This window comes from Durio zibethinus, chromosome 9 (genome assembly GCF_047325235.1).
Source record: "Durio zibethinus cultivar Kanyao isolate XHJ-2024 chromosome 9, ASM4732523v1, whole genome shotgun sequence".
Taxonomy (NCBI): domain Eukaryota; kingdom Viridiplantae; phylum Streptophyta; class Magnoliopsida; order Malvales; family Malvaceae; genus Durio; species Durio zibethinus.
Genome location: NC_143170.1, coordinates 27,380,807 through 27,405,353, shown reverse-complemented (window position 1 = coordinate 27,405,353; position 24,547 = coordinate 27,380,807). Strand labels below are relative to the sequence as shown.

The window sequence follows — 24,547 nt, the reverse complement described above, 5'->3', positions numbered from 1 at the left end:
ATGTACTAATTTTCAGCATTGCAGAGTGTGGCTACCTGGAATTGGATATGTTGTTCATGTGCCATGCGTGTAAATGAAGAAGCAATAGATGCACTCGGTCAGTCAGAATTGAAGAGTGCCATTGCCTTGTTGCATGTTTTGTTCATATGCGTGTAAATTTAGAAACAATAGATGCACTTGGTTGGTGCTAACGGCTTCCTTCATAATATCTTGTATGACCTGAAATATCATAACAAATTAAAGCAGACTGGCCCTTCGTAAGGTTGCCAATTATATGTATAATCTGGGTGCCACCAACATATCGAATTGCTACAGAAAGAATAGAAATACATACATACACTTTGTGAGATAAAAGTGGGGGAAAAGAACATTATTTCATATGCTTTACGGTGCACACAACTTTGAGAGAGTATATGAATCCCCGGGTAATACATTTATAAGGAATCTCAACAGTTTGCTAATTATCTTAGGCTGAAATCACCATGGGTCCATGGCCCATTATTCCCTTTCTTGAAAATTTGTAATTGTGAATCTTTAGATTCACCATGGGAGGGGAAAAACATAAGAATGCCACTCGATTCTTTGAGCGTCAGCTTCACTGGAGTTGTCTTTCCTTTGCATGATCACTAGTCATCATTCGCCAGAATCTTTTCTCTTGCCAAAAATCGGGGGAAAGGTAAATTGCATAACATACCATCTGCTTTGAACTTTATGCAGTATGAAGTTATAAGTTAATGCCATTAATGCCAGAGCTAGATAGTTAAATCTGTTTATCGTTCCAAGAAGCGGCAGGCCTCTTCCTAGCCAATACTCGAACTAAAGTCAATCTACTCAAGATGCAGTTGAATAGTTGCACCTTTTAAGCAAACTAATAACATTCTACAAACAGACCCTTTATTGCTGAGAAGATAACTCAAATACCAGCATGGCTGACTTTTGAATTGCCATTATAAGTCCTGCATTATTATACATAATGGCAAGTCACTTTACCCAGATGACAATCATACAAGCTGACGCCTTAGGAGAGAGCATGGAATAGGGCATACTCTTGAGAAACTAACCTTCAGAATGACATTGTATATGAGGATGTGATGCTTACCATTTGTTTACTGATGTAAGGCTTTATCTTAATTGGCATCTCAGAATGATTTTCAACCTTGAGGAACTTCTGTTGCTCAATCTCAAATTCTTTTCTAGATTCCTTCCTGCTACCTGACTGCCAAACTCTACCAAAATTTGGAAGCCAGTTAGCATCACAATCCCTCTTGATAATCTCCCCTCTCTTCTCCTTCTCCTGTTCCATTTTTCGCTTTTCAGCCCAAGCAGCTCCCACCCTTTTTGGGTTCAACTTACGGGATTTCTGTGACTTATCTGACAAAACAAAACTACTTAAAGCTGGTTTCACATGATGGTTTAGCAAAGTTAGATCAGCTGTTTCAAGCCAGGGAGGGGGTGCTCCAGAATGCACATTTCCTCCAGCATCTACTGTTGACACGGAAGCAACTTGAGTTAAGCTCTTCAAACCTAAAGAAAAAAGATGGCCATAAGATGACGAATACAAATTAGCGTTCTTAGCAGTATCCCGCCACTTTACTACCAGACAACTATAAGCAAATTTTTTAGCATACTGTTTATTTACTTTCATAGCGACTTGGAATGAAAATACAATTATTTTAAACCAAAATGTAATTAAAACCTTACCCTGAGAACTGCTTTATCCATTCACCATAGGTATATACTCATTTTTCATATAACAAACCTTCACTGAGATATCAGTGAAATAACTAGAACTAGATTAAATGAGAAAAATATCAAATGACCAGATTTGCATACCTGTCAAATCATTCGAGGTCCACAAACTAGTATCAGAATGTGCACCCGCATGCAAAGATAAGTTAACCTCGTGCAAATTCTAACCCAATTTCAAAACTTCAGGGAATCGTGAATTAGATATCTGATTCTCATTCGTATGGTACTGTAAAGGCATAACAACATTTGAAAAACTTGATTTGAGAGGGTTAATAGTATTTTGTTCAAGATTATTTATTTTTTCAAAGTTGATGTTATTGTGGATATCATTTGAAGCTCCGCATATAACTCCACAAGATCCTTCACCTGGCGCAGCCATAGCTTCAATCTTCAATGACTTGCACTTCTTCTCCCACTACAATGACCAAAAATGAACTTTGACTCATAATTAATCTTCCAAGCTTTGTTTTGAACAATCTAATGGTCATACCTTAGTTAGATCAGCTTCCAATATCCTATACATATCAAAACGGGCCATTTTACAAACATATTGCCAGAGAAAACGCTTCAAATTCTTCAGGTGCTGCGCGTCCGCCAAGTGATTAATACCATTTTCACTGCTCAAAGAACCAAAAATATGATATTAAAAAGAAACAAAACTCACTGTCATACAACACCATCACAATTAAACTACCATGAATCAAAGCAATCTTTTTTAAATCCACTAAATTTCACTCATCAAATCCAAACTTTCAATTTCCAAGTTTCCTTTTGTTTTCTAAGTAACTTGTTTGTGCCGAGCTGTCCTAGAGGGTTAAAACCCCGAAACACAAGAGAAAGAAAGACAGTATTTAACAATAAAGCCTGGGGATGATCACAGCATTTGTGCTCGAACGCTAAAGTCAGCGATCGAATTAGAAATGAAATAGGAAGGAAATATTATGTAATGTTCAGAAAAGTTAAATGGATTAAGGGGTTTTGGGGCTGGCCTGTCTGTGGTCAGCTCTAGGGGAATAGAACTAACCTCATGGGCCTGAGTTGAGCTGGCCATTGGCTGTCCACTTAAGATGTGACATATTAACATTCTAAGGCGGCCTAACTGACGTAAATTCATGAATTCAGATCGGCTTGACGGTCGATAGTATCTCTGATTGTCAGCTGACTCATTCTAAGAAAAAATTTTCCACTTTACCCTTTCCACACTAAAATACCCCTAATATAACTAATCTTAAATGGCAGTAAATTCCAAATAATTTAACTAAGTTAAGCCGAGCTTCATAATTTCACTGTTCACATCAGTTCTATACTCAAATTTAAATTTGTAAAAATAAAACCGCTGCAAGTTAAAAGCTTTACCAAGCGAAAGAGCTATCGAGCTCGTCGACAGCAGTATCGCAGAAGACGCACCAAAATCGGTTGCGATCCACGTGTTCGGGTCGAAGAGTGGTAGGGTTTTTCAAGAAGAAGCGAATGTCGTTGATCTTGTTATGGAACCGAGAAAGGAAAGCAGAGAGGGAGCTTTTGTGGTTAGGGAAATACTTGTGACGCGCCCCTTGGTTGTGGTTCAGCTCACAAACCTTGCAGAACTCAAATTCTTTCTTCTTCTTCTTCTTCTTCTTCTTCTTCTTCGTCTCCTTGTTTTTATTGCCGTAATTTTGGTTCTTCAAATTCGATTTAGGGTTAGGGTTTGATTAAAGACCAAAGAAAATTTTGGATTAAAGACCCAAGAAAAAGAAAAAGAAAACGCAAAGAAAGAAATTCCAATCTCTTTCATCGTTTCTTTTTCATTTTTATAATTGCTTTGTTCTACTAATTCGATGATTTTGGACTTACATCTAATTTCAATTAATCATATTAGACAAATATTAAATTAAAAAAAAATTAAATTTTAACAAAAATTATAAATAAATTTAATAAAAAATTAAAAGTATATTTTCATATTTGATATGTTAACATAAATCATAATATTATAATTTTTATATTTTAAATACGTTTTATAAAAAATACACGAATTATCATATTTGAAAAACAAATTAATCAAGAGGTAAACATATATATATATATATATATAAAGCTGGATTAAATATGCCTTTTTAGCTTATATTTATATCAACAAAAAAGTTGATGAAATTTGGATTAATCTTTGAGAGTTAAACTGATAAATAAAAAATCTTTGGGACAAGAAAGATTTTGGTAATAATGCAATTGACAATTTCCACTTTGATAGAGTATTTAACTATTTTGTTTTTAAAGTCATAATCAGCAGAAGGGAGGACATGGGAGGTTTTTTATTTTTCTTTTTGGTTATGGTTGGTTTAAGTCTTTCCTGCAGGTCCATTGTTTGATGTCAATGACTCAACCACTCATTGTAGCCCTAAGACCAACTGGGGTAGCCCAGGTTTTTTTCCAAGTTGACGGAAAGCATTCACGTTTGCACATGTTTCGAATATGATTTTTGAGTCCACCGTGATCTTTCAAAGACTGAAACTTTCTAAATTTTAAAAGCAATGTTATGCCTTTTTTCCTCAACATTGGTTTATAAATGAATTTATTTCATGTGTAAACGATACATTAGTATTCGCAAGTTATTCGGATTCGATTTGAATTCGATTTGATTATTATCGAGTCGAATTCGAGTAACTCGATTCATCGATTGAGCCGAGTTCGAGTATTTTTATACCCGATTTAAGTAACTCGTGAGTCTAATTGAGCTTTTATATTTAAATATTTTTTATTATTTTAATTAATAAAATATCTTAAATTTGAGTTCGAGCACAAATAATTAAGTTTTTTACATATTAATCAAATTTTTGTCGAGTATAAGAATTGAGCTTATTTTTACATATTAATCAAGTTTAATCAAGCGAGCTCGAGTAGCTCAATTTCGATCACGAATTGAGCTCGAGCTAGAAAAATAAAATTCGATCGAGTTCAAGCCGAATATCAAGCCGCGAGTTAGGAGTCGAGCTCGAGCTCGAGTTTCTCACTGTATCGACTCGACTCGATTACACCCCTACTCGTACATATCTAACATTGTTCGAGCTCGAGTTTCTCACTGTATCAACTCGACTCGATTGCACCCCTATTCGTATATATCTAACATTTTTTTTCTCGAGCATTTTAGTTCAATAATTGGTGCACGATTTTATTAAATTAGAGATTTTTTTCCCTGTACCAATACTAAGCTCTATGCTGAAAAACAAAGTTTATAGGAACTTGATTGACCTTCATTTCATGTAACTTTGATATAGAAATAGTAATTTAGTCTATTTAATCATAAAAAAAATGCTTATATATATGCTTTCATGGTGCTATGTTTTTCATCTATATTATTATGATGATTTTTTTTTTTTGAAGTACTTATATTTGACACATATCCGAAGAATATAAATATAAAGATTTGACTCTTCCAAATACATGAAAAAAGATGATATTGACTTGTGTATCCGACACTCACCCAAGTTCAAGTAATATAGCTTTTATCAATGGGCACTTAGATAAAATAACTAAGAGTCACTTCTGTTTTAGAACCTTTGATGTAAGGAGAAAAGGATGATTCTTCTTTATAATTCATCTTAATATATAACATGATATTTTAATAATATTATGGTAATATAGATTGATTATATTATTTTAATATTATTTTAAATTAATTTGATATTGATTTAGAGAATATTAGGTATTGATTTAGCTTATTATAAGAATTGATTTCGTCATTAATTTTATTTATTATAGTTCATATTTTGTAATATTTTTATCTCTTTATAAATAGATTTTAAGCCTCATTATAAAACATAAGTCATTACAATAAAATTTACATCATTTTTTTTTTTCTGTTTCATGGCATCAAAATGATTTTATGGTTCATTTCGAAAGTAAATTCCCTTAGAATAATCAATATTTGCCTACTCTCATTCTTAATTGATTTTCATTTCTAATTTCATTTTTGCTTCCGCGCTTCAATTTTTGTTGGGTTTCTCTTTCCATCTTCAAAATTCATCTTTTATATCAATACTCATAACTTTCCATATCTCCATTACATTTTTTTTCAAGAGCTTAATCGTAGGTATACAACGAGAAAATATACAATCAATTTCAATTATCATTGATAGAAATAATTACAATCGATGAACTACGACTATGCGTAATTATTTTAAAAAATAAAATTATCACTTGTTGTTACTAAAGAACGTAAAGCACCAGATAGTAAAAAAGAAGAATCCGTTGATAAATTTATAGATTGGCTAGATGAATGAAAAAGTAAGAATCATCGAATTCTTACGTTGTTCGCTAATATCATTGTTTCTTTTATCAATGTACATTTTGAGCGATTTGAACTTGCTAAAGATGTTTGAGATTTTTTTGTCACATAGTCCAGCTTTACTACCTTTGCTCAAACTCTTCGACTTATTCCTGTTACCAGTGCTGATTAAAAAGTAGATATCTTCAACAAATCACATTTATCTAATTAATTTTTTGTCCAAATTTTTAAACAGAATTTGACATCTACATTACCATCTTGCGTTTGCGGAGGTGTCAATGATATTTTAATAATATTTTTATAATATTCTAAATTGATGATATTATTTTAGCAATATTCTAAATTGATTCGATATTAATTTAAAAAATATTAGATATTGATTTAATATTGATTTAAAAAATATCATATATTAATTTAATTTATTATAAGAATTAATTTAATCATTATTTTTATTTATTATAGTTCTTATTTTATAATATTTTATGCTTTTATAAATAAACTTTAAGTTTCATTATGAAACACAATTCATTACAATAAAATTTTCATCATTTTTTTTTTTTTTTGACGACAAAGGTTGGAGCAATTAATTATGATTAAGCATGTACATCAAACTTCAATAAACAAAACAGTATCACTTCATCATAATATGTGGACAAATGTGAAAAGACAAATGTTAAGGTTTTGTCATAATGACTAGTTTGACTGTTTGGCTACCATGTCCTACATCTTTATCATGCAATTCAACTTTATGCAATAAGTGATGGCAGTTGCAATTCGATGATTGGAACCATATAAGCAATACAAGACAAGGAACCTATAATGCAAGTGGTCATATGTCAGCGCATGGTCTTCCATCAATATTCCTGTTAGGTGATTATGCAAACTCAAATTAGGACACAACCATTGAATCCAAAAGCGGTGAATTCCATCTCTGGAATCCAACAAAGTAGCTAATGCACCATTTATCTCATTTCCTTTTCCTCTTTCTCCCTCATCATGTCTGAAGTTGCAGCTGTTTTTAAATAGCAGTAATAGTTCCTTTGTCTCCCTTGGTTCCAATGGATTCTTGAAAGTTCTTGTTTCTTAGTTGCAGAAGAATGCTTTTTACTGGTTCCAAAGAAAGGAATCCAAGAGGAACAGTATGATTTTTGTTCAAACTTCAAGCTTTAAACAACCAAATAGTTAGTTTTGAGGTTGCATTTCTGATCATATTTGCTTTTGGAAGCAAGAACACCCCAATTGATTAAAACATATCTGCTTTACATCCTCAATTAGGTTAGTCTCCTAGAAGATTCCTTGAACCTAATAAAGAATCAAACTAATAATTAACCATAGGTTCCTTCTTTCTTTACCTATCACTTTCTTTCTTCATCTATCACTTTCTATCTATTTGAAAAAAATGTACTTTTCATGAGGGCATAATTTTGGAACTTCATGATTTTTTTTTTCTTACAAAAGAAGTCATAACTTGAGAATGTGAAAAAGGATTGCAAGTGCTGAGATTCAAACCTAAACCTGCTAAATATGCCACTTCTTAACGGTGATTTTATGAACCAATTAAACTGATTTATCTCTAGATTCAAACTTTCATGATCCTTTGCCCCTACTAGATTATGTCTAGACTCTTGAGTCTTGACCTGATCATCAAAGAATCAAATCAGTGTATTAATTATTGAAGCTACTGCTTTTATCAGATAATTTGTGTATGAGTAATGTTTGGAGGTTGCTGACAAATTAATCAAGCTAATTCCATTGTCACAACATCTTGAAAGCTTCACTATTAACTCCTCTGACTGATGCTTCAGCATAGTCATCCTATCGAAAAATGTGTCTTTTATGTTGGATCCCGGACATGGGTAGTGGTGTTTGGTTTCTGATAAGCAAAAGATAAGAAGTTGAATCCAAGTGGATATAGCTATTCTGTCTTGTTGCTGATGAATTACTTACTTTTTGTTCTGATTCATTTGTCTTTCTATCAAATTCAAGGTTCTGAACTTGACCATGGAGGTGGCAGGTTTGACTCATTAATGGAAATTTTTAAGTCCTGAGTTTCAACTGTATTGCAATAACAAGCTTATGTGCTTGTCTTAACACCCAAGATATCAGTCATTAAGTTGAGACCAATTCACTATCTAATTTACTTGATCTGTGTGCTTCTTGCCGATGATAATCATGACAACATAATCCGATTGTTGAAGACCGAAGACCATATTTGAAATTGCATGAACCTATTGGCTAGTTTTGTGTGGGTTAGCACAATTTATGTGGCAGGCTGCAAACTTATAGTAACTAACCTTAATCTTTGTTGAACTTACTAAAATAATGTATTAGCTAAGAAGTCAGAAGTTTGATCCATATAAATATATATATATATATATATTATATGTTGTGGTTTAGGATTTTAGTGGGAATAGAAACACATGATTCAATCTTACAAATGTATATCAGCAGACAAGGTATGCTTGCCTATCTGCTCTTCAGCAGTATACTTCTGCATTCTCAAAAGCTAAAATGCGTATCCATATATCTGACATTTGTGTGAACTTCTGCTAAAAAAGTGTGTTAGTAATTAGGGCAATAATGTATCACCAAACAAACAAAAATCAGGACAATAATGCACTGAATTGATTGATTCTAGCTGTGCATCATGACAGTAGGGTAAAGATAAATTCATCTGGGAACTTCTTGATCTTAAGATCATGAGATATGTATGATCTCATAATTAGAATGCAAGAGGAAAACTATGGGTGGACGAGGCTCAAATCTCGTCAGTAGACGAGTTCTCGGGTCATAACTCCTGTCAGGTTTTCACCAAAACATACATGCCATTGTTATGATCCTCTTTGTTGTCCTGGTAAAATTTGAACCTCGAGCATATCTCAGTTTGCTGTTTGATCGATGATATTGTTGATCAAATTGCTCATTCATGAAGGCCAAGCTTGACAATATCATCAACATTGCTTAAAGCATCAACAAAAATATAATTGAAAGATGAATTTTGGAATTCAAATTCCATGGAAAAATATATCCATCATCCTCATTTCAATTTTTCATCAATACACATCGCACAGTTCTCATTCTGCTTTTATTGTGCTCTTAGTTGCATCCAATGCACAAATTTTCAAACCCCTCAAACAACAACTTGGCAATGGAAAAAAAAAAAAAAAAACTCGGCTATATCTTTAATTAAACAAGCAGGGTTTGATATATAAAAAAAATTAAGGCCTGAACCTTTGCCTGCAAGACTGGCAAGTAATCTCCATGCACGTAGAATCTATCTGCCTTGTCGCTCTCTCCTTCATTCTCTCAGCTTTTGCCACTTCCTCCCTTGCTCTTTGCCACATATGCCTAGCTCTTGCAAATTCAGACTGTGCCATCTCCATTTCCCTCTTTGTAAACTCCCTCACTCTCTCTGCATAAGCCTTTTCAATAGCTGCCAACCGAATTTGCTCCGCCGCCTGCCATTTCAAAGACTCGACGCAGCTTGTTTCGGCCTTACCATCACCAAAGTCACAAATGGAGCCTTCCAGAACACAATTTGATGGTCGCTCGATTGGTCTTAGACTGATTGATAGTTGCAAGTCAAGTGAAGGCCCTTCGTATTGATCAGTGTTGGCCGCCGTTGTCGATCGATACATTAGTGAAGAAGAATCAGAAGCCCTAGATGACATGTGGGATGATGAAGCTATGGCGAGAGGAATGGGGAGCAGCTGCAGTTCTTTTTGATCTTCCTCTTCCATATAGATAAAAGGGGTTTAAGCAGAGAAGAAACCCAAAGGGAGGGAGATAGTGGGGTGAAAGAAACTGCTCCCTTAAATCAACAACCCACCACCTCCCCTAGTTACCTTATTACCCAACTTTACCCTGCAAAATGACTTAAACAGTTAAACCAACTTTAATGCTTAGAATGACCAATTCACCCTTTGACTTGCGTCCAATTACGGTAAGAAAGCGACTATTCACGAAGAATGTGCGAGATATTATTTATTTTAATATAAAAATTTAAAGATTTTATTTTATAAAAAATATTTTTAAATATAAATATAAATTTTTTTATATATTATAACAAATTTTTAAATATCTTAATATGATATGAGATTGAGATATCATATAAAATTAATATTTGACGTTCTGATTAAATTTATGAAAGAATTAGAACATCATACACATTAAACATTGACAATGATGGAGCCAAGATTTCTACATAGAAAGGGCTAAGTCAAATACATGTATACATATAAATGTATATATATATATGCACACATATATGTATATGTACGTATATATGCATATATGCATATATATCAAATGGTGATCGTTCTAATATTATTTATAAAAATTTATAATTTATAAGATATTATATATTTTAATATGAAAGTCTTACTATTTTAATCTATCAAAAGTGTGTCACAAGTATGAATTTAAATATTTAATTTTATATTATAATAAATCATCATAATATCTCTATTAAATATTAAAATGTAATTTTATTTTTGTGAGACCTATCTTGAGAATAAAATTTTGTCAATTAATATTAATATTTATGAAAAATATTTCAAGAATAAAATATTAAATACATATGATTAATATAAAAAATATATTCTCAAAATTATTCGAGAAAAAATTAAATCAATAAAAGTAAAGATATCAATAACTATATTACAAAAAAATTATTCAAATTCATTTGGACTCAATTTTAAAACACATTCGCATACTTTTTTTGAGGTAAATATAACGGAGAATGAAGTACATTATGGTAAAATCATAGTTAACAGAAGGAAATAAACAGGCTAGAGTTCCTTACGTGAGAGGAGCCAAAGCATGGGAAATGACGGATCACGTTATGGGGTTATGAATATCCGTTTTATGGCTTTTTTTTTCCTCTTTTTATGTTTTTAGTATATTATCTTAATATTTTACTACCAATTTTTAATAATTTTATTAAGTTTTTCCATTTTATTTTCTTTTTGGAGAGATGAGGATGGAGGGGCAAAAAATAGTCTAAAAATTAAAAAAAAAATTATAAAATTTATTTTTTAAAAATAATTATATAAATTTATTAAATTAAACTTCGAATTAAAAATAATTTTTTAAGTAAATGCCAATAAAGGATTAAAGGGTGATATTTGGATATTGCTTTTATGGTAGGCCCTCGGGATGTTGGCCCTTCGTACCAACGGGTCTCAACTTTCAAACTCAGCAGCCCACCCATGAGCTGCTGAGCTTGGCACGTGGATGGACACAGTGGTGAGCCTGATCATGATTGTGAATACTGACTCTAGCACTTGGACCGTTCATCTGGTGGGTCCTTTTCCCCTTAGCCCTCTCTCCACTCTTCGTCATGTGGCCTGGACCAGGAACAAACCTATCATCTCATCTGCGCTTTGATTGGTAAGAGTTTGTTACCCGATGCTATTAAGGCTGTGTTTGGATATATGTATTTGGCTTCATTTCTTTCAAAATAATTATAAAAATAAATGTCAAATTTTTATAAACCAAGAAATTTGTTTTCCAGTTTGAATTCTTTGGGCTTGGATTCCTATTCCATAACACTTGTAATTCTTTTTTTTTTATTTTATATTGCAATATATGCATAAAAAAAAAAAAAAAAAAGGAAAACCTTACCAACTATGAAGTAAGATAAAAATAAAGTATTGGGTCGAACTCTTGTTTAATGTCAAAGCAATAATTATAAATAGTCATCGATTCCCCAAAAAAGATAAAAGAATGGGACTTATTATAAGACATATACACAATGCATTACAAACGTACGACCATTACATTTCAATCAAATTATTTTATTTTACTTCTTAGAATAAAAAAAATTTAAATCAAAATAATTAATAGCATGGCGATACATTTGAACAAAGCTTAGCAAGTGGAATCAATCTTTTGAGCTAATACTTGAAGTGAGGACAATTTAAAGATTCAACCCATGTGCAAGCTTTTATATTTAATCTTTTGTGAACAAGTTGCATGCATTGATGTTATACAAACTTTTAGCAAAAAGGTACAAATTTTATATTCTTGTTTTTGAGAGATGGAACATTCAAGGAATCAAGATATGGTTATAATTTATATGTTGAACAAAGGAGGAGCAAACCATTGATAAAGTTGACAATATGAATTTAATACTAATTATTTCTTTCTTTTGAGTTTGTCACCCTTTTTACAAAAGAGTTTAGTTTGGAATATTATCACATTTTGGTTTGCTGCTCCATGGATAGGGTATTATCACACAAGCTGCTGTCAATGGCAGGTACGTTGAACTATGATACATAGGGTATTAGTTTTACTCAGTAAAGCTACCATGAACTATGGAAGTCTCGTGATCAGAGTACCATGTGGTTTTTCCCATTAAAATGTCCTCACATGCATGCTCTAGCTATTCAGTTTTGCATAAGATGGTGCCTTTCATCTGTCCTTACTTCTTATCAACTTAAAAGTTTTTTGTGCTATTTCCATCAATGTCGACCTGGGTACTTTGTTTGTATTTGACTTAGTTTCTGACATGAATCTGTATTTTCTTTGCAAGTTAGAAATCATCAACCACAGATGGACCAAAATTTACTGAAAAGTTCAAACAGCCTTACACTTGCATTCTTGTGTCAGTTTTCATTGACAAACGAGAGAATTTCTTGTCTGACTTTGAGATATTCACTGTTGTGAAAGTATCAGTTTTAGGCTCACGACTCTAGAGTCCGTGTTATTGTATGAAATTTCTTAGTTAGCATGGGCAAAGAAAAGATTATCCACTGAGCATAGAATTTTAGGGGCAAGCCTCATACAATATTAACTCAAGTATGGATTGTGATCGCATGAAATTTCTTAGTTAACCCTAAAAAGTATAAATTTTATGCATGGCTGCATCATTTGCTAGAATGCTCACTCCACTTTATCATAATCGTACAACAAAAGCTACCTATGCCACACCTTGTTAGCATCTCAGCTGCAACACTTCCAACTCCACCAATACCGAGAACTGAATCAGGACAACAAGAAATGATCAATCTACAGCAAAATGATGGCACTAATAGTATGTGCCAGGCAAAGCTTTATTGAAAAGAGATATAGAAAGCAGCTGAAGACATTTGGCAACTGAGAACTCTCGGATTCTTTCATAGTTATCCGCAATACCCATTCTTTGAAGTGCCATGAGCCTAGTGCCTACTATAAGGATTGCTATCAACCACCCCAGCACTCATATCCTGCCATCAGTTAACATAATCTAGTCATCAGCTAACCGAAAATAGATACAACACTACCAGCTTTCACTGGTAGATAACATAAAATGCATGAAAAAAGATATTCACATGCACAAATTAACAAAGTAGGTAAAGAATTTCCCCTCCAAAGCCCAATTAACTCATAAAAGTAGTAAACGAGGCAACTGATAGATCAACCCAGAATCCAAATGAACCTCATTCTTCATAATTCAACAAGTACAGAACACAATAAAGCTACAAACTTTCTAGATCCAAAAGTTGTCCAAAGAAACATCTCATCAACACATGTACTATTAAACAAGCTTGAATGTATTTTTAAATTGATGAAAATTGTACCTTATCAATTGAAGCATGGAGAGGAGGATCAGACAAAGATTGCAGTGTTTCAATTTGGGTTTCGAGAGAGTCCAAATTATGAATCTATGGGGCTACGAGAGGAGACCAAATCATAAAATTTGGCTCAAACCATCTAGGGTTAGTGTTGGTTAGGGATCATCGGCCTAAGAAATAAGGATTTCTGGGTTTAAGTTCAAGACAGACCCAATAAAAGTAGCCCATGATAAACCTACCATAGATTTCATTGCCCTTTTTTTTTTTCTTTTTTATAGTATTATTTTAAATAAAGAATATTGTAATATAAATAAATATATAATTTTGAAAAACAAAAAAAAAACTAAAATATGATTTTTCACTTTTAGAAAAAATGGAAAAATTCAATAGACAAAATTTCTTAATGTTCTAGAAAATATTTTCTAAAAATATCATTGTTTTTCGTTGTTTATTATATTTGTTTCGAAAATTTTGAAAAGTATAAATAATAAAAAGTTAAAAGAAAGTTATAATGGTAAAAAACATATAGATAATCTTTTTACTAATAATATATGTAAAATTGATGGAGAATAGTGTGTAAGCCAAATTTTTTTAAAAATTGTATTGTATATTAACTTGTTAAAGATATCTCTTTTTTATTTGTAAAGATATTTTCTATACTAAGTTTGTACAATGCCTTTCAAATTGTAGAGTCTTTAGTCTTAACTCTTAGTAGCCATTAGACCAAAAGGAAAAGTTAGGGTTCTTTGGCAGACAAAAATTCCTTGTTTTATATGATGAATAATATATATATATATATGGAAAAGAAATAGATTTATAAACTTATGCCATATTTAATTTGGGTTTTAATTGAGGCAATAATTTTGGGAGTTTAGGTTATCTATCTCATTTGAAAATAACACTAAAAATAAATGGGGAAGATGAAAAAGACTTGTCATTAGTAATTCCAATGTATGTTATTCTCTCCCAAAAAGACTTTTTTTGTACTTTGATAGGCTTATTTTTATTTATTTGTTCATAAAAATGAAAAAAGAATATTAATGCTCCTATCTAAAATTTCTAAATCCTTGATTCCTTCCTACCACTTTAAGATTTTGGGATTTGCCATAGCTTACCCTAACTTCCAATCATAACAAAAAAATAAATAAATAAAAGATTTAGTTTGGTCTTATGGGTGGAAACCATTACTCCAAATGCAAAGCCCCTTCTCTCATTAGAGGTCAAAAAAGTGGTGAAAACACATTAGAATTAGATCAAATGAGACTAAAAGAAAGTTGGATTTAGCTAAAAATGTGAAACCAACTTAAAAAAAAAAGGCACAAACAATGTTGGCCCATTTAGAGCCCCATGGACATCCACCACACCAAACTTTATCAATATATGATTGGGATATAAATTTTTTAAACTCAAAGCTTAAATTAATTAGTTTTTATAGTTATTTTTAAAAAGTAATATTTAATAATATTAAATTTAAATCTCAATATTTATAATTTTTTTGTATAAAAAAATATACATTTTTTAATAATTAAATATATGCATTTCCTTTTTTCCTTTCATGACATGATTCAACCTTATCTTTTTTTTTTTTTTTTTCTTGAACTTAATGGAGCCCATGAATGGGAAAATTCGAATCATATCATTTTCCATCACAACTTTTATTCTCTCCATGAAAGCATAGAATTTTCATTAAAAAAAAAAAGAATAAAACAGTTTGATATATACGCCACCCACCTCTAGTTAATTAGGGTTTCATACCGGATATTGTCAACTCTACATGTCCATGTTAGTGGCTGTCAGGCTCTTTTCTTGATTAATGGCACGAAGAAAAAAAAAACCCCTCTTTCTAGATTTAGAAGAATTCATAATCTTGATCTGATATTTCGTTGATGATTTCGAAACAAGACCGTCGCAAATAATTCGAACACATTTCATATTATATTCATGCACAATATATCATTCATAATTAATACCGACGAAATAATATGATAACAAATGAAAAATGAACGATCTACAAGAAATTAGAACTCGATGGCCAGGTTGAAATTTGGATTAACAAATATTTTTTGCTTTGACTTGGTTCTATAATATATATATATATATATTTATACATTTATATCCCATGCTTATATGTCTAGGACAAGTATAGTTCTTTCTTTGAAAAGGTTGGGTTTGCATCTATGGCCTTTTGAAAATTTGTAGTAATTATTGAAAGCAAACTCAATACTGAATGTTTTGTGCTTTTTTTTTATTATTTTTTGGATTATAATTAGGGTTTGAACTCGATATTTTAAAAATTGAAATCGACTCCAATATTATTAAATTAATAGTTCATTGATTGCTTATTTTTCTTTTTCGTAATAATTACATGTATATTGAAAATGTTTTGTGCTTACTTTTCTTTTTTATTTTTAGATTACAATTGGGGTTCGAATTTGAAATTTTCAACTAAAAGCAAAGCCAAAGGGATAGGAGCCACTATCTTTTAGGACCCATCTCTAATATCATTGAATTAACAGCTCATTGATTGCTTATTTTTCTTTCAATAATGGTTACATAAGCAATGATGATTACTTATACAGATAAACCACCATATATAGTCGATGGAGTGCTATAAAATTAGTTCAAATATGCACTTCAAATGTCATCTAAATGCTTAAATCATGTGTAGTTCTCAGTCCGTCTGATAGAAAATATGTCTTGGTGTAATTGCTTGTAAAAACAAGTCCACAATCTGCCAAATTAAAAAGATCATGTTGTTTCTAATTTGAAAAAAAAAAAAAAGATTTTATTGTTACAAAGGACCTACCGTGAAAATAAAACAAGAAAATATGGATAAGCATGGTAAAATCAAATCGCACAAAGATATTTATTTCATTTCTTGCCAAGTTACCAACCGAATTGATTTGATTATTGTTGCCAAATTTAATTTTGCTTGCATGAACTATTTTCATGCAAGACATGTGCATGATGTGATATCACTCATCTTTATTTTAAAAAATTCAAAATTTAATTAAATGAATTCATGTAATCATATTCAAAAAATAACGTTTAATAATTTTAAACTCTTAACATCTATAATCTTTTTCTGTCTCCGGTCAAAAGCCATATCGGAAATGGGATACATATGATTTGCCAACAACAACAAAAAAAAAAATTCACCCCAATCTTTTGCTTTGGCAGCCAAGTCTTTGCCTTCGCATGGCATATAAGTGCACCCCAATATGATCAACACGATCGAGAACCATAATGATACCAATCAAAGTACCCCTCATGCATTGGTTGGGGGGTTGATGAATTTCTAGTTCTGGTAAAGATATAATTCCTCCTTAAAAATGACCTTGTCTCGTGGCCAACAGGCACAGCTGCAGAGGAAAGCTGTTTTGCCCGATTCGGGAATCCTTGAACTCTGGGCATCTGCCTTTGCAAATTATTTCCCTGTAATAGTTCGGAACTGATTTTTATTTGATTTTTTGAATAACGTATAAAATTATAAATTTTTAAAATTTGATTCAAATCCAAATCAATTCGTTTTGATTCATTAGTTTTTTAAATTTAGTTTTCATTGTTTTTAATATATTATTTGAATACAATTTTTAATATACTTAAATAGATTTAAGTATAAAATAATTATTTTTATTTTATAAAATATATATATTAATGAAAATACATAATTCGATTTTTTTTGTGTTTTTCACTTCTTAATCTTAAATTTAATTTAAACTTAATATATATTTAATATCTAAATTTAATCCAAACCGAATAAAAAAAATTATCCAAAACAAACCTACTACTACAATTTAAAATGAATTTTCGTTTTTCTCAAAATTATTTTTTCATCCCTACCCCCACTGATATCTTTTGAAGACTTTCCCACGCTTGCTTTTTTGGCATTTACACAATTCATTTTTCATCACCATGTGGGCGGCCATTGGTGCTGTAATTATGTGACTCAAGAGTAATCACATGTAACAGTCTCCGATACAACTTTCTTTGTGAGAGGTGGCACATTTAGGGGTGAGTAAATGATCGATTCGGTCAGTTCAGTTTGAAAAAATCAATAATCGACTTAACCGACTTTCATTTAACAAATGATTGAACCGATCGAATATTATTAAATAATTAATCAAAATCGGTTCAGTTCAGTTAAACAACCGATTTTTTTTTATCAATTTTTTTCTTATTATTAATAATTATTTAACCACAAATTCAATTCAATAAAATTTAAACTTTAGTATAATTCAAACTAAATTATTAAAAAATTTAATAATTTCAATAATATTTTACAAAAAAAATAAATAAAAATATTTATCTCAATTTTTTTTTATTTTTAATTATTAGAAAGTCGGTTAATTCGGTTAATGTAATTATCAATTTTAAAAATTGAAAACCGATCGAATTAATCAATTTAACCAATTTAAAAAATCGATTATAATTCAAACCGAATAAATTAAACCGATTCAATCGAATTCACTCAATTTTGATCGATCTAATCGGTTCAAACCGACTTTTACTCATCCTTAATCACATTACTCTCACTGCAATCCCCAAAACTCAAACGAATTAATTACCAAGGAATATAAAAGGAATTTTAAAGAGAAGACTTAAAGAAGATTAATGATTATAATTTTACAGGTAAGACATGACAATATCAAATAAATATGATAACATGATATAAAAATAATATAAATAAAAAAATATAAAAATAATACAGTTTAAAATTTTAATAAAAATCATAAATATATTTAATAAAATTAAAAAATATATTTTATATTTTTATGTCAACATAAATTATAATATATAATTTTTATGTAAACACGACACGAATACATGAATTATTAATATTTTACATAATATAAATACTTCAATTATCATGTCTACTTGAATCTGGCCGCTGTGGCAGCAGCAACGCACACCAAAGGATTCATCATCTCTCTTTGGTGGAAATCAAAATTAAGGATTTGTGTTCTACCAACTCCACATCTTCAGACGTTATCCAAAACCCAGTTTTCTTTCTTTTTCTTCACTCAAATCTGATGAAGTGAAGAAAACAAAGGTTTGAATACACCATTATTTTAATGTGTCCACAGTGGAAAATTGGAAATATCTGAGGCTTTAACGTGTATTGCAAAACTCTTTTGTAGACCAGATCAACTTGTGCTTCAATTTGGACCATGCCGTAGAGCCAAACATGATAACAAAGTACAAAAATGATATACGGAAAAAGAAGATTCAAATATTTTAGTCTCACAAGGCAATGAAAATTTGCTCTTAGCCAAACTTTCAAAGCTAACGATTTGTATATTATTTATGAAATCAGTTTCTGGAAGTTATTTCGATTTAATATTCAATAAATTTAAGGTTCAAATTTTAATATTTACAATTTTTTTTATCGATTTCTTTTGTAAACAAGAATTGAAAAGCATAAATAAATTTGAATTAAATACTCGAATAAAACTATCCTTTTATATAAGAAAACAAAAGGCAAAAGTGGTTTGGTTTCTTTGATAAAGACAACCTAAACAAAAAGGATAAGGAAGCTAAAGCCTTCATTATTTTGTAGTTTAATGTAGTTCACACCACATGAATAATCTGCTTTAAATAAGACTTTGCTTCAAAGCTTTCTTATAAGTACGCCACTATACTAATAAAGATCAAATGTGAATCAGGTTCAAAAGTGGGAGACCATATCAAGACTTTTTTGTCATCCTTTATTTTCAAGATTGATGGTTGGTTAGGTTTGTCTTCCTCGATAAAAAGATTTTAGGTTCGAGTTTTACTGGTGGTCACTCGATAGGATTATCTCAAATGCACGATCTGTAACTACTTATTTTATACTTTCAAATATGGTACATCTTATTCTGATCTGAGGGACTGAACAACTTATTTATCATTAAATTTTTCTTAAAAAAAAAAATTGATGGGTTTTTCAATAGAGAATTAATGCCCTAATTTTATTTCCTACCTTTCTATGTTTGTATGAAAACATACTAATAAAGATCAAATGTGAATAAGGTTCAAAAGAGGGAGATCATTTCAAGACTTTTTTGCATTTAAGATTGATGGGTTTTTCAATAGAGAATTAATGCCTCTATATAATTTTGCTTCCTATCATTTTATGTTTTTATGAAAACACCAAACTTAAAAACTTTGAAATTATTATTATTATTATTAGATGCAAAATTCTTTTTTTAAATAATAATTTAACTTTTCTTAAACAATATTTATAGATATTTGATAATCGAATTTATTTTCATACTAATACCTAAAATTTCACGAACAAAATCTTCAACAATTGTATAACTTATTGATAAAATATTATAATTTTAATTTTAATAATCAAGATTTAAATTCAGATAATTTTAAATACTAAAAAACTAAACAAAATCAATGGGGCATTGCTAGTCAAGGAAGTATAAGTTAATCACATTAAATTTGACATTCCATTTCCTTTCCTGTGTACTAAAATGAACTTAGTATCATACCAACTATGACAAATAAAATTGATAAATATATGGAAAAAAATCAAGAATCCATACTTTCTAAATCTAAATTAGATTTCCAAAAATACATAGGAGTAATGGGATGCTCTTCTCTGTTCCTAAAACTAGACAAAATAGGCTTTCCCTTCCGAGTTCCAACATCCCAATATCTTGATTTGGCTTTTCTTTTAGTCATTTTGCTCAACAAAATGCACTAATTGTGCTGGCTTTTACTTTGGGGCCACTTTGACCACTACTTTTCATACCAAAGATTTGTAAAATATTTACATGTCAAATCCATTAGAGTTAAATGAAATGTGAATCATAACCTAATTTTCTTTTAGTAGTTGATTATAGTATCAAACAAAATAATATTGTTTTATATGATAAAGTTTTTTAATTTTATAGATAAAGTTAAATAATCGACATTTTTTATAATACGATCGTAAACATTTTAATTTTTCTTGGAATTAATTCTACGTGTAAATAATTTTAAAAATTTTTTATATTAATTTAGCGCATTCATAATTTTATCAAAATAAAATACAAAAAAAAAATCATTTCACGCAATATTTTTTATAATTACATGTAAGCTTTCATGAAATAATCTTAACACATAAAAATCGACATATTTATTTAATAATTAATTAATTTGTTAATTTTAATATATTTACTTTAATAAAATATTTATCAATTTTTTAACTCATTTCTCTATAATAAAAAAATCAACTCGTCTATAAAATTGAAAAATGTTAACTAATGGCAAATTGATATTAAAAAATTAGTATTTAATATAATATCAATATAAATTTTTAATTATATAAATGTAATTAAAATATTAACACATATTTTATTTTTATTTTTAATTATTTTTTTAATATATTTTAAAAAGTATGCATCACATTTTTTGTAGAGTCAAAAGCTCACTATACGGACATTTGATAACTTTCCTTAACAAGTAAAATTAATGTATGTATTTTTTTTAATTTAATATAATATAAAAATATTTTCATAAATATTAATTTTAATTATTTTTAAATCGTATCTGTAAGTAACGTTAAACAGAATCCAACGCATATAAAATAACTTTCCAACAAATATTCGAGATTTGGTGTAGTTAAATTGCGTGGGTCCAACTCCAAACCTACGTTTACTTGTAATCAAACAATCCCTCCGTGATCTTCTCTCGCAGCATATATAATTAAGGTGATAATAATTTGATTTAGATCGGATTTAAATTAATTTTTTTAAATGTTATATAATATTATAAAAATTTAAATTTAAATTTAAATTAAATTTTTATTTAATTAAAATTAAAATAAATTAAATTTTATCGATTCAGTTTAATTTGATTTATTGATTTTTAAATTTTTTAAATATATATATATATTTTAATATAAAATTTTAATAAATTTAAATAGATTTTGATGTAAAGTTATTATTTATATTTTATAAAAATTAAAAATATATAATTCAATTTACTTTAATTTTTTAATTTTTAATTTAAAATTTAATCTAAATTTAATATATATTTAATATTTAAATTTAATTCGAATTAAATAAAATAAATACCTAAACCAAACCAAAAGTACAATTTCAAATCTAACTTTTATATTTTTTTCATTTTTTTTTAGCAGCCTTATATATAACTCCATCTTTTTGGATTTTGCTTTTATGGATAAAAGAAAAGAAAGCAAAAAACCATATAAAAGTACTAAGGAAGATGAGAAGGTAAAAATTGAAATTTCTGCATCACTTTCATTTGTTTCGTTGTCCCAAAAGAACGAAGAAAACAAAGGAATGTTGCAGAGGAAAAAGCAAAGGACTTGTCCTGAAATTACCGACAAATCCGATCTCTTCGATGGATTGCCTGACGATCTCGTTGTTTCCATCCTTTGCAACCTCAGTTCTTCCGCTTCTTGCCCTTCTGATTTCATCAAAGTTCTCCTAACGTACGTTGATTTTTCTTTTTTCTTTTTTTTTTTCTGGGTGTTAATATGAAAGTACTAATAGAAAAAATCCAAAATTTATTCGACAGATGTAAGAGATTAAACCGTTTAGGTCTTCACCCTCTTGTCTTATCAAAAGCTGGTCCAAAAGCTTTGGCCGTGAAAGCCCGAAACTGGTCCGATTCCGCTCACTGTTTTCTCAAACACTGCGTCGCCGCCGGCAACGCTGAAGCTTGCTACACTCTCGGCATGGTCCGTACTCCGCACATATATTTTATCTCATTTTCTCTTTTTTCTCGTCTTTTTTTAGAATTAACGTAACTGCTACGTGCTATCGTTACAGATCCGATTTTACTGTTTACAAAACCGGGGAAGCGGAGCGTCGTTAATGGCCAAAGCAGCAATCAAGTACCACGCGGCGGCTCTCTACTCGCTGGCCATTATACAATTCAACGGAAGCGGTGGCTCGAAATACAACAAGGATCTTCAAGCCGGAGTAGCTTTATGTGCACGAGCCGCTTTCCTTGGCCATGTGGACGCGCTTCGTGAGCTTGGTCATTGCCTGCAAGACGGTTACGGCGTGCGCCAAAACGTAACCGAAGGACGCCGGCTACTCCTCCAAGCCAACGCTCGAGAACTCGTGTCGTCTTTAAACTCCTTAATCAAACGACAACCTCAGCAACAGCACAAACGTCGTGTAAACTATCAACATTACACTTACAGGACGGGATCGGGTTCGGGTTCGGGTTGTCCGTTGTTAAGTGATTTCGGGTGCAACGTACCCGCACCGGAGGGGCATCCGGTGAACATGTTTTTGAAAGAATGGTTCGAGTCAGGGGTGGGTGAGTTAGGTCAGGGGCTAAGGCTTTGCTCTCATAAAGGATGCGGAAGGCCTGAGACAAGGGCTAATGAGTTTAGGAGGTGCTCAGTTTGTGGCACGGTGAATTACTGTTCTCGTGGTTGTCAAGCGCTTGATTGGAAGTTGAGACATAAGGTTGAATGCGTACCAATTGAGAGGCGGTTGGAGGAAGGCGGTAATGAGAATGGCGGCGACGCCGGTGCTGGAAGATTGGAAGCAGTAGGGGAAGCTGAAGACGTAGCTATTGACTGATTAAGGTGCAAATATGTTATGTGGAAAATTTTTTTTTTGGGTTTTTATTTTTACGTAGCAAATATGTATTCAATAATTTCTCTTTTTATCCGTGTACATATAAAAAATTTTCTAAACTTTTAAGATTTGAATATTTATTATTAAAATTAAAATTTTATTATTTTACTAATTAAACAAACTGTTGATCATATAAAAAATTTCTAGCTATGTTGTCAAACGAGGCTGGCGGAAGATGCTCATATATAGCATATGGACATGGCGACCTGATTAAGGGTTCGAAATCGTTTGAAATTTGTTTGGTCAAAAGAGGAGGATTCGAGGAGCGTCAGTGAACAAGCATGCGAATTGGGGAGATTTTGGTGAGGGGTCCCAGCAATGTAAGACTTTGTTGAAGTATTCAAAAGGATTCTCAAAGACAATTGTTTCAAAACGTGGACAGCTTTCTTCTTTCTGTAGAAAATCTACGAGACAAATTTGGTATAGTGAGAACAAAATTTTCTGATTAAACAAAACGAAAAAGGATTTGCACTTCGTTTGGATGCCCCATGGTAAAAAATTCGGATTGGGATTCCGTCTCTAAACAATGAGATGGTATGATTTTGTTGATTCCAACAAATTTTACCTTACAGGTCGAACTTATAATAGATATAATGATTTATGTATTCATATTATATATAATTTTAAATTTTATATATTTATATCATATTTTATATAAAAATTACGTATCATAATTTATATTGATAAAAAAATATAAAATATATTATTTTATTTTATTAAATTTAAATATAATTATTATTAAAATTTTAAATCATATTATATTTATATCTTATATTTGTATTATATCCATATCATATTTATGTATTTTATTTTAAATTGTTAGATCTATACTATATATTATATATGAAACAGGTAAGGGGTCACATCTCAAAAAAAAAATTATTATACAATGATTAATCTTATTTAATTATTACTTTAATATTTTTTTAATTATTTTTTGATCTTTCTTCGTCAATTTCCTTCTTTGATGCCGGAGAAGGGAGCCTATTAAAAAATAAATGCATGGAGATCGATAGCCGCTAGAGCCAGCCATGCAGCAAACAGTTGATAAAAACGATGTTATTTTAGAATTTATAATGTGTTTAATATATAAAATTATGATAAGATAAGATAAATTAATATTATAAATAAGATTAGATTAAATAATATTATTTTATTTTATATTTAATATGTACAAAAATTATTATAAGATAATTTATTTATTAATCAAAATTATTTTTTTAAAAATTTATATAATTTAAATTATTAATATAATTTTTAAAAGTATAATAAAATATTTAAATTTAATTTCATATATTAAAAATAATTATCTTTACTTTAAAAATACTGAATCATCTTATATCAAAAAAATAATTAATTTTTTTATAATATTTTATTCTTTTTTA

At 30.3% G+C, this 24,547-nt stretch overlaps 2 protein-coding genes and 1 pseudogene across 3 annotated transcripts; 1 reads left to right on the top strand and 2 right to left on the bottom strand.

Moving 5' to 3' along the window:
- Positions 1 to 35: 35 nt before the first annotated feature.
- On the bottom strand, positions 36 to 3,437 carry LOC111303817 (TITAN-like protein; annotated as a pseudogene). The gene is made up of 5 exons (XR_016344905.1): positions 3,106 to 3,437; positions 2,240 to 2,366; positions 1,834 to 2,164; positions 1,100 to 1,716; positions 36 to 219 (listed from the first exon to the last, which is right to left on the bottom strand). The product of XR_016344905.1 is annotated as a TITAN-like protein (transcript).
- Positions 3,438 to 8,945: 5,508 nt separating this feature from the next.
- Positions 8,946 to 9,842, bottom strand: LOC111313865 (uncharacterized). Its single transcript, XM_022914703.2, has one exon. It carries the CDS (start codon positions 9,748 to 9,750, stop codon positions 9,229 to 9,231), a length of 522 nt encoding a protein of 173 aa, XP_022770438.1. The 5' UTR covers positions 9,751 to 9,842; the 3' UTR covers positions 8,946 to 9,228.
- Positions 9,843 to 21,719: 11,877 nt separating this feature from the next.
- On the top strand, positions 21,720 to 23,808 carry LOC111317925 (F-box protein At5g50450-like). The gene is made up of 4 exons (XM_022920467.2): positions 21,720 to 21,997; positions 22,084 to 22,246; positions 22,338 to 23,110; positions 23,310 to 23,808. The coding sequence occupies exons 1-3, from the start codon at positions 21,720 to 21,722 to the stop codon at positions 23,103 to 23,105; spliced, it is 1,209 nt and encodes a 402-aa protein (XP_022776202.2). The 3' UTR covers positions 23,106 to 23,110; positions 23,310 to 23,808.
- The last annotated feature ends 739 nt before the right edge of the window (positions 23,809 to 24,547 follow it).

Bases quoted from the DNA above. Each gene is read 5' to 3' on its own strand.
- LOC111313865 (XM_022914703.2), bottom strand. From the start codon at position 9,750: ATGGAAGAGGAAGATCAAAAAGAACTGCAGCTGCTCCCCATTCCTCTC.
- LOC111317925 (XM_022920467.2), top strand. From the start codon at position 21,720: ATGGATAAAAGAAAAGAAAGCAAAAAACCATATAAAAGTACTAAGGAA. The intron at 21,998-22,083 runs GTACGTTGATTT...TTTATTCGACAG, and splicing joins TTCATCAAAGTTCTCCTAAC to ATGTAAGAGATTAAACCGTT. The intron at 22,247-22,337 runs GTCCGTACTCCG...CTATCGTTACAG, and splicing joins CTTGCTACACTCTCGGCATG to ATCCGATTTTACTGTTTACA.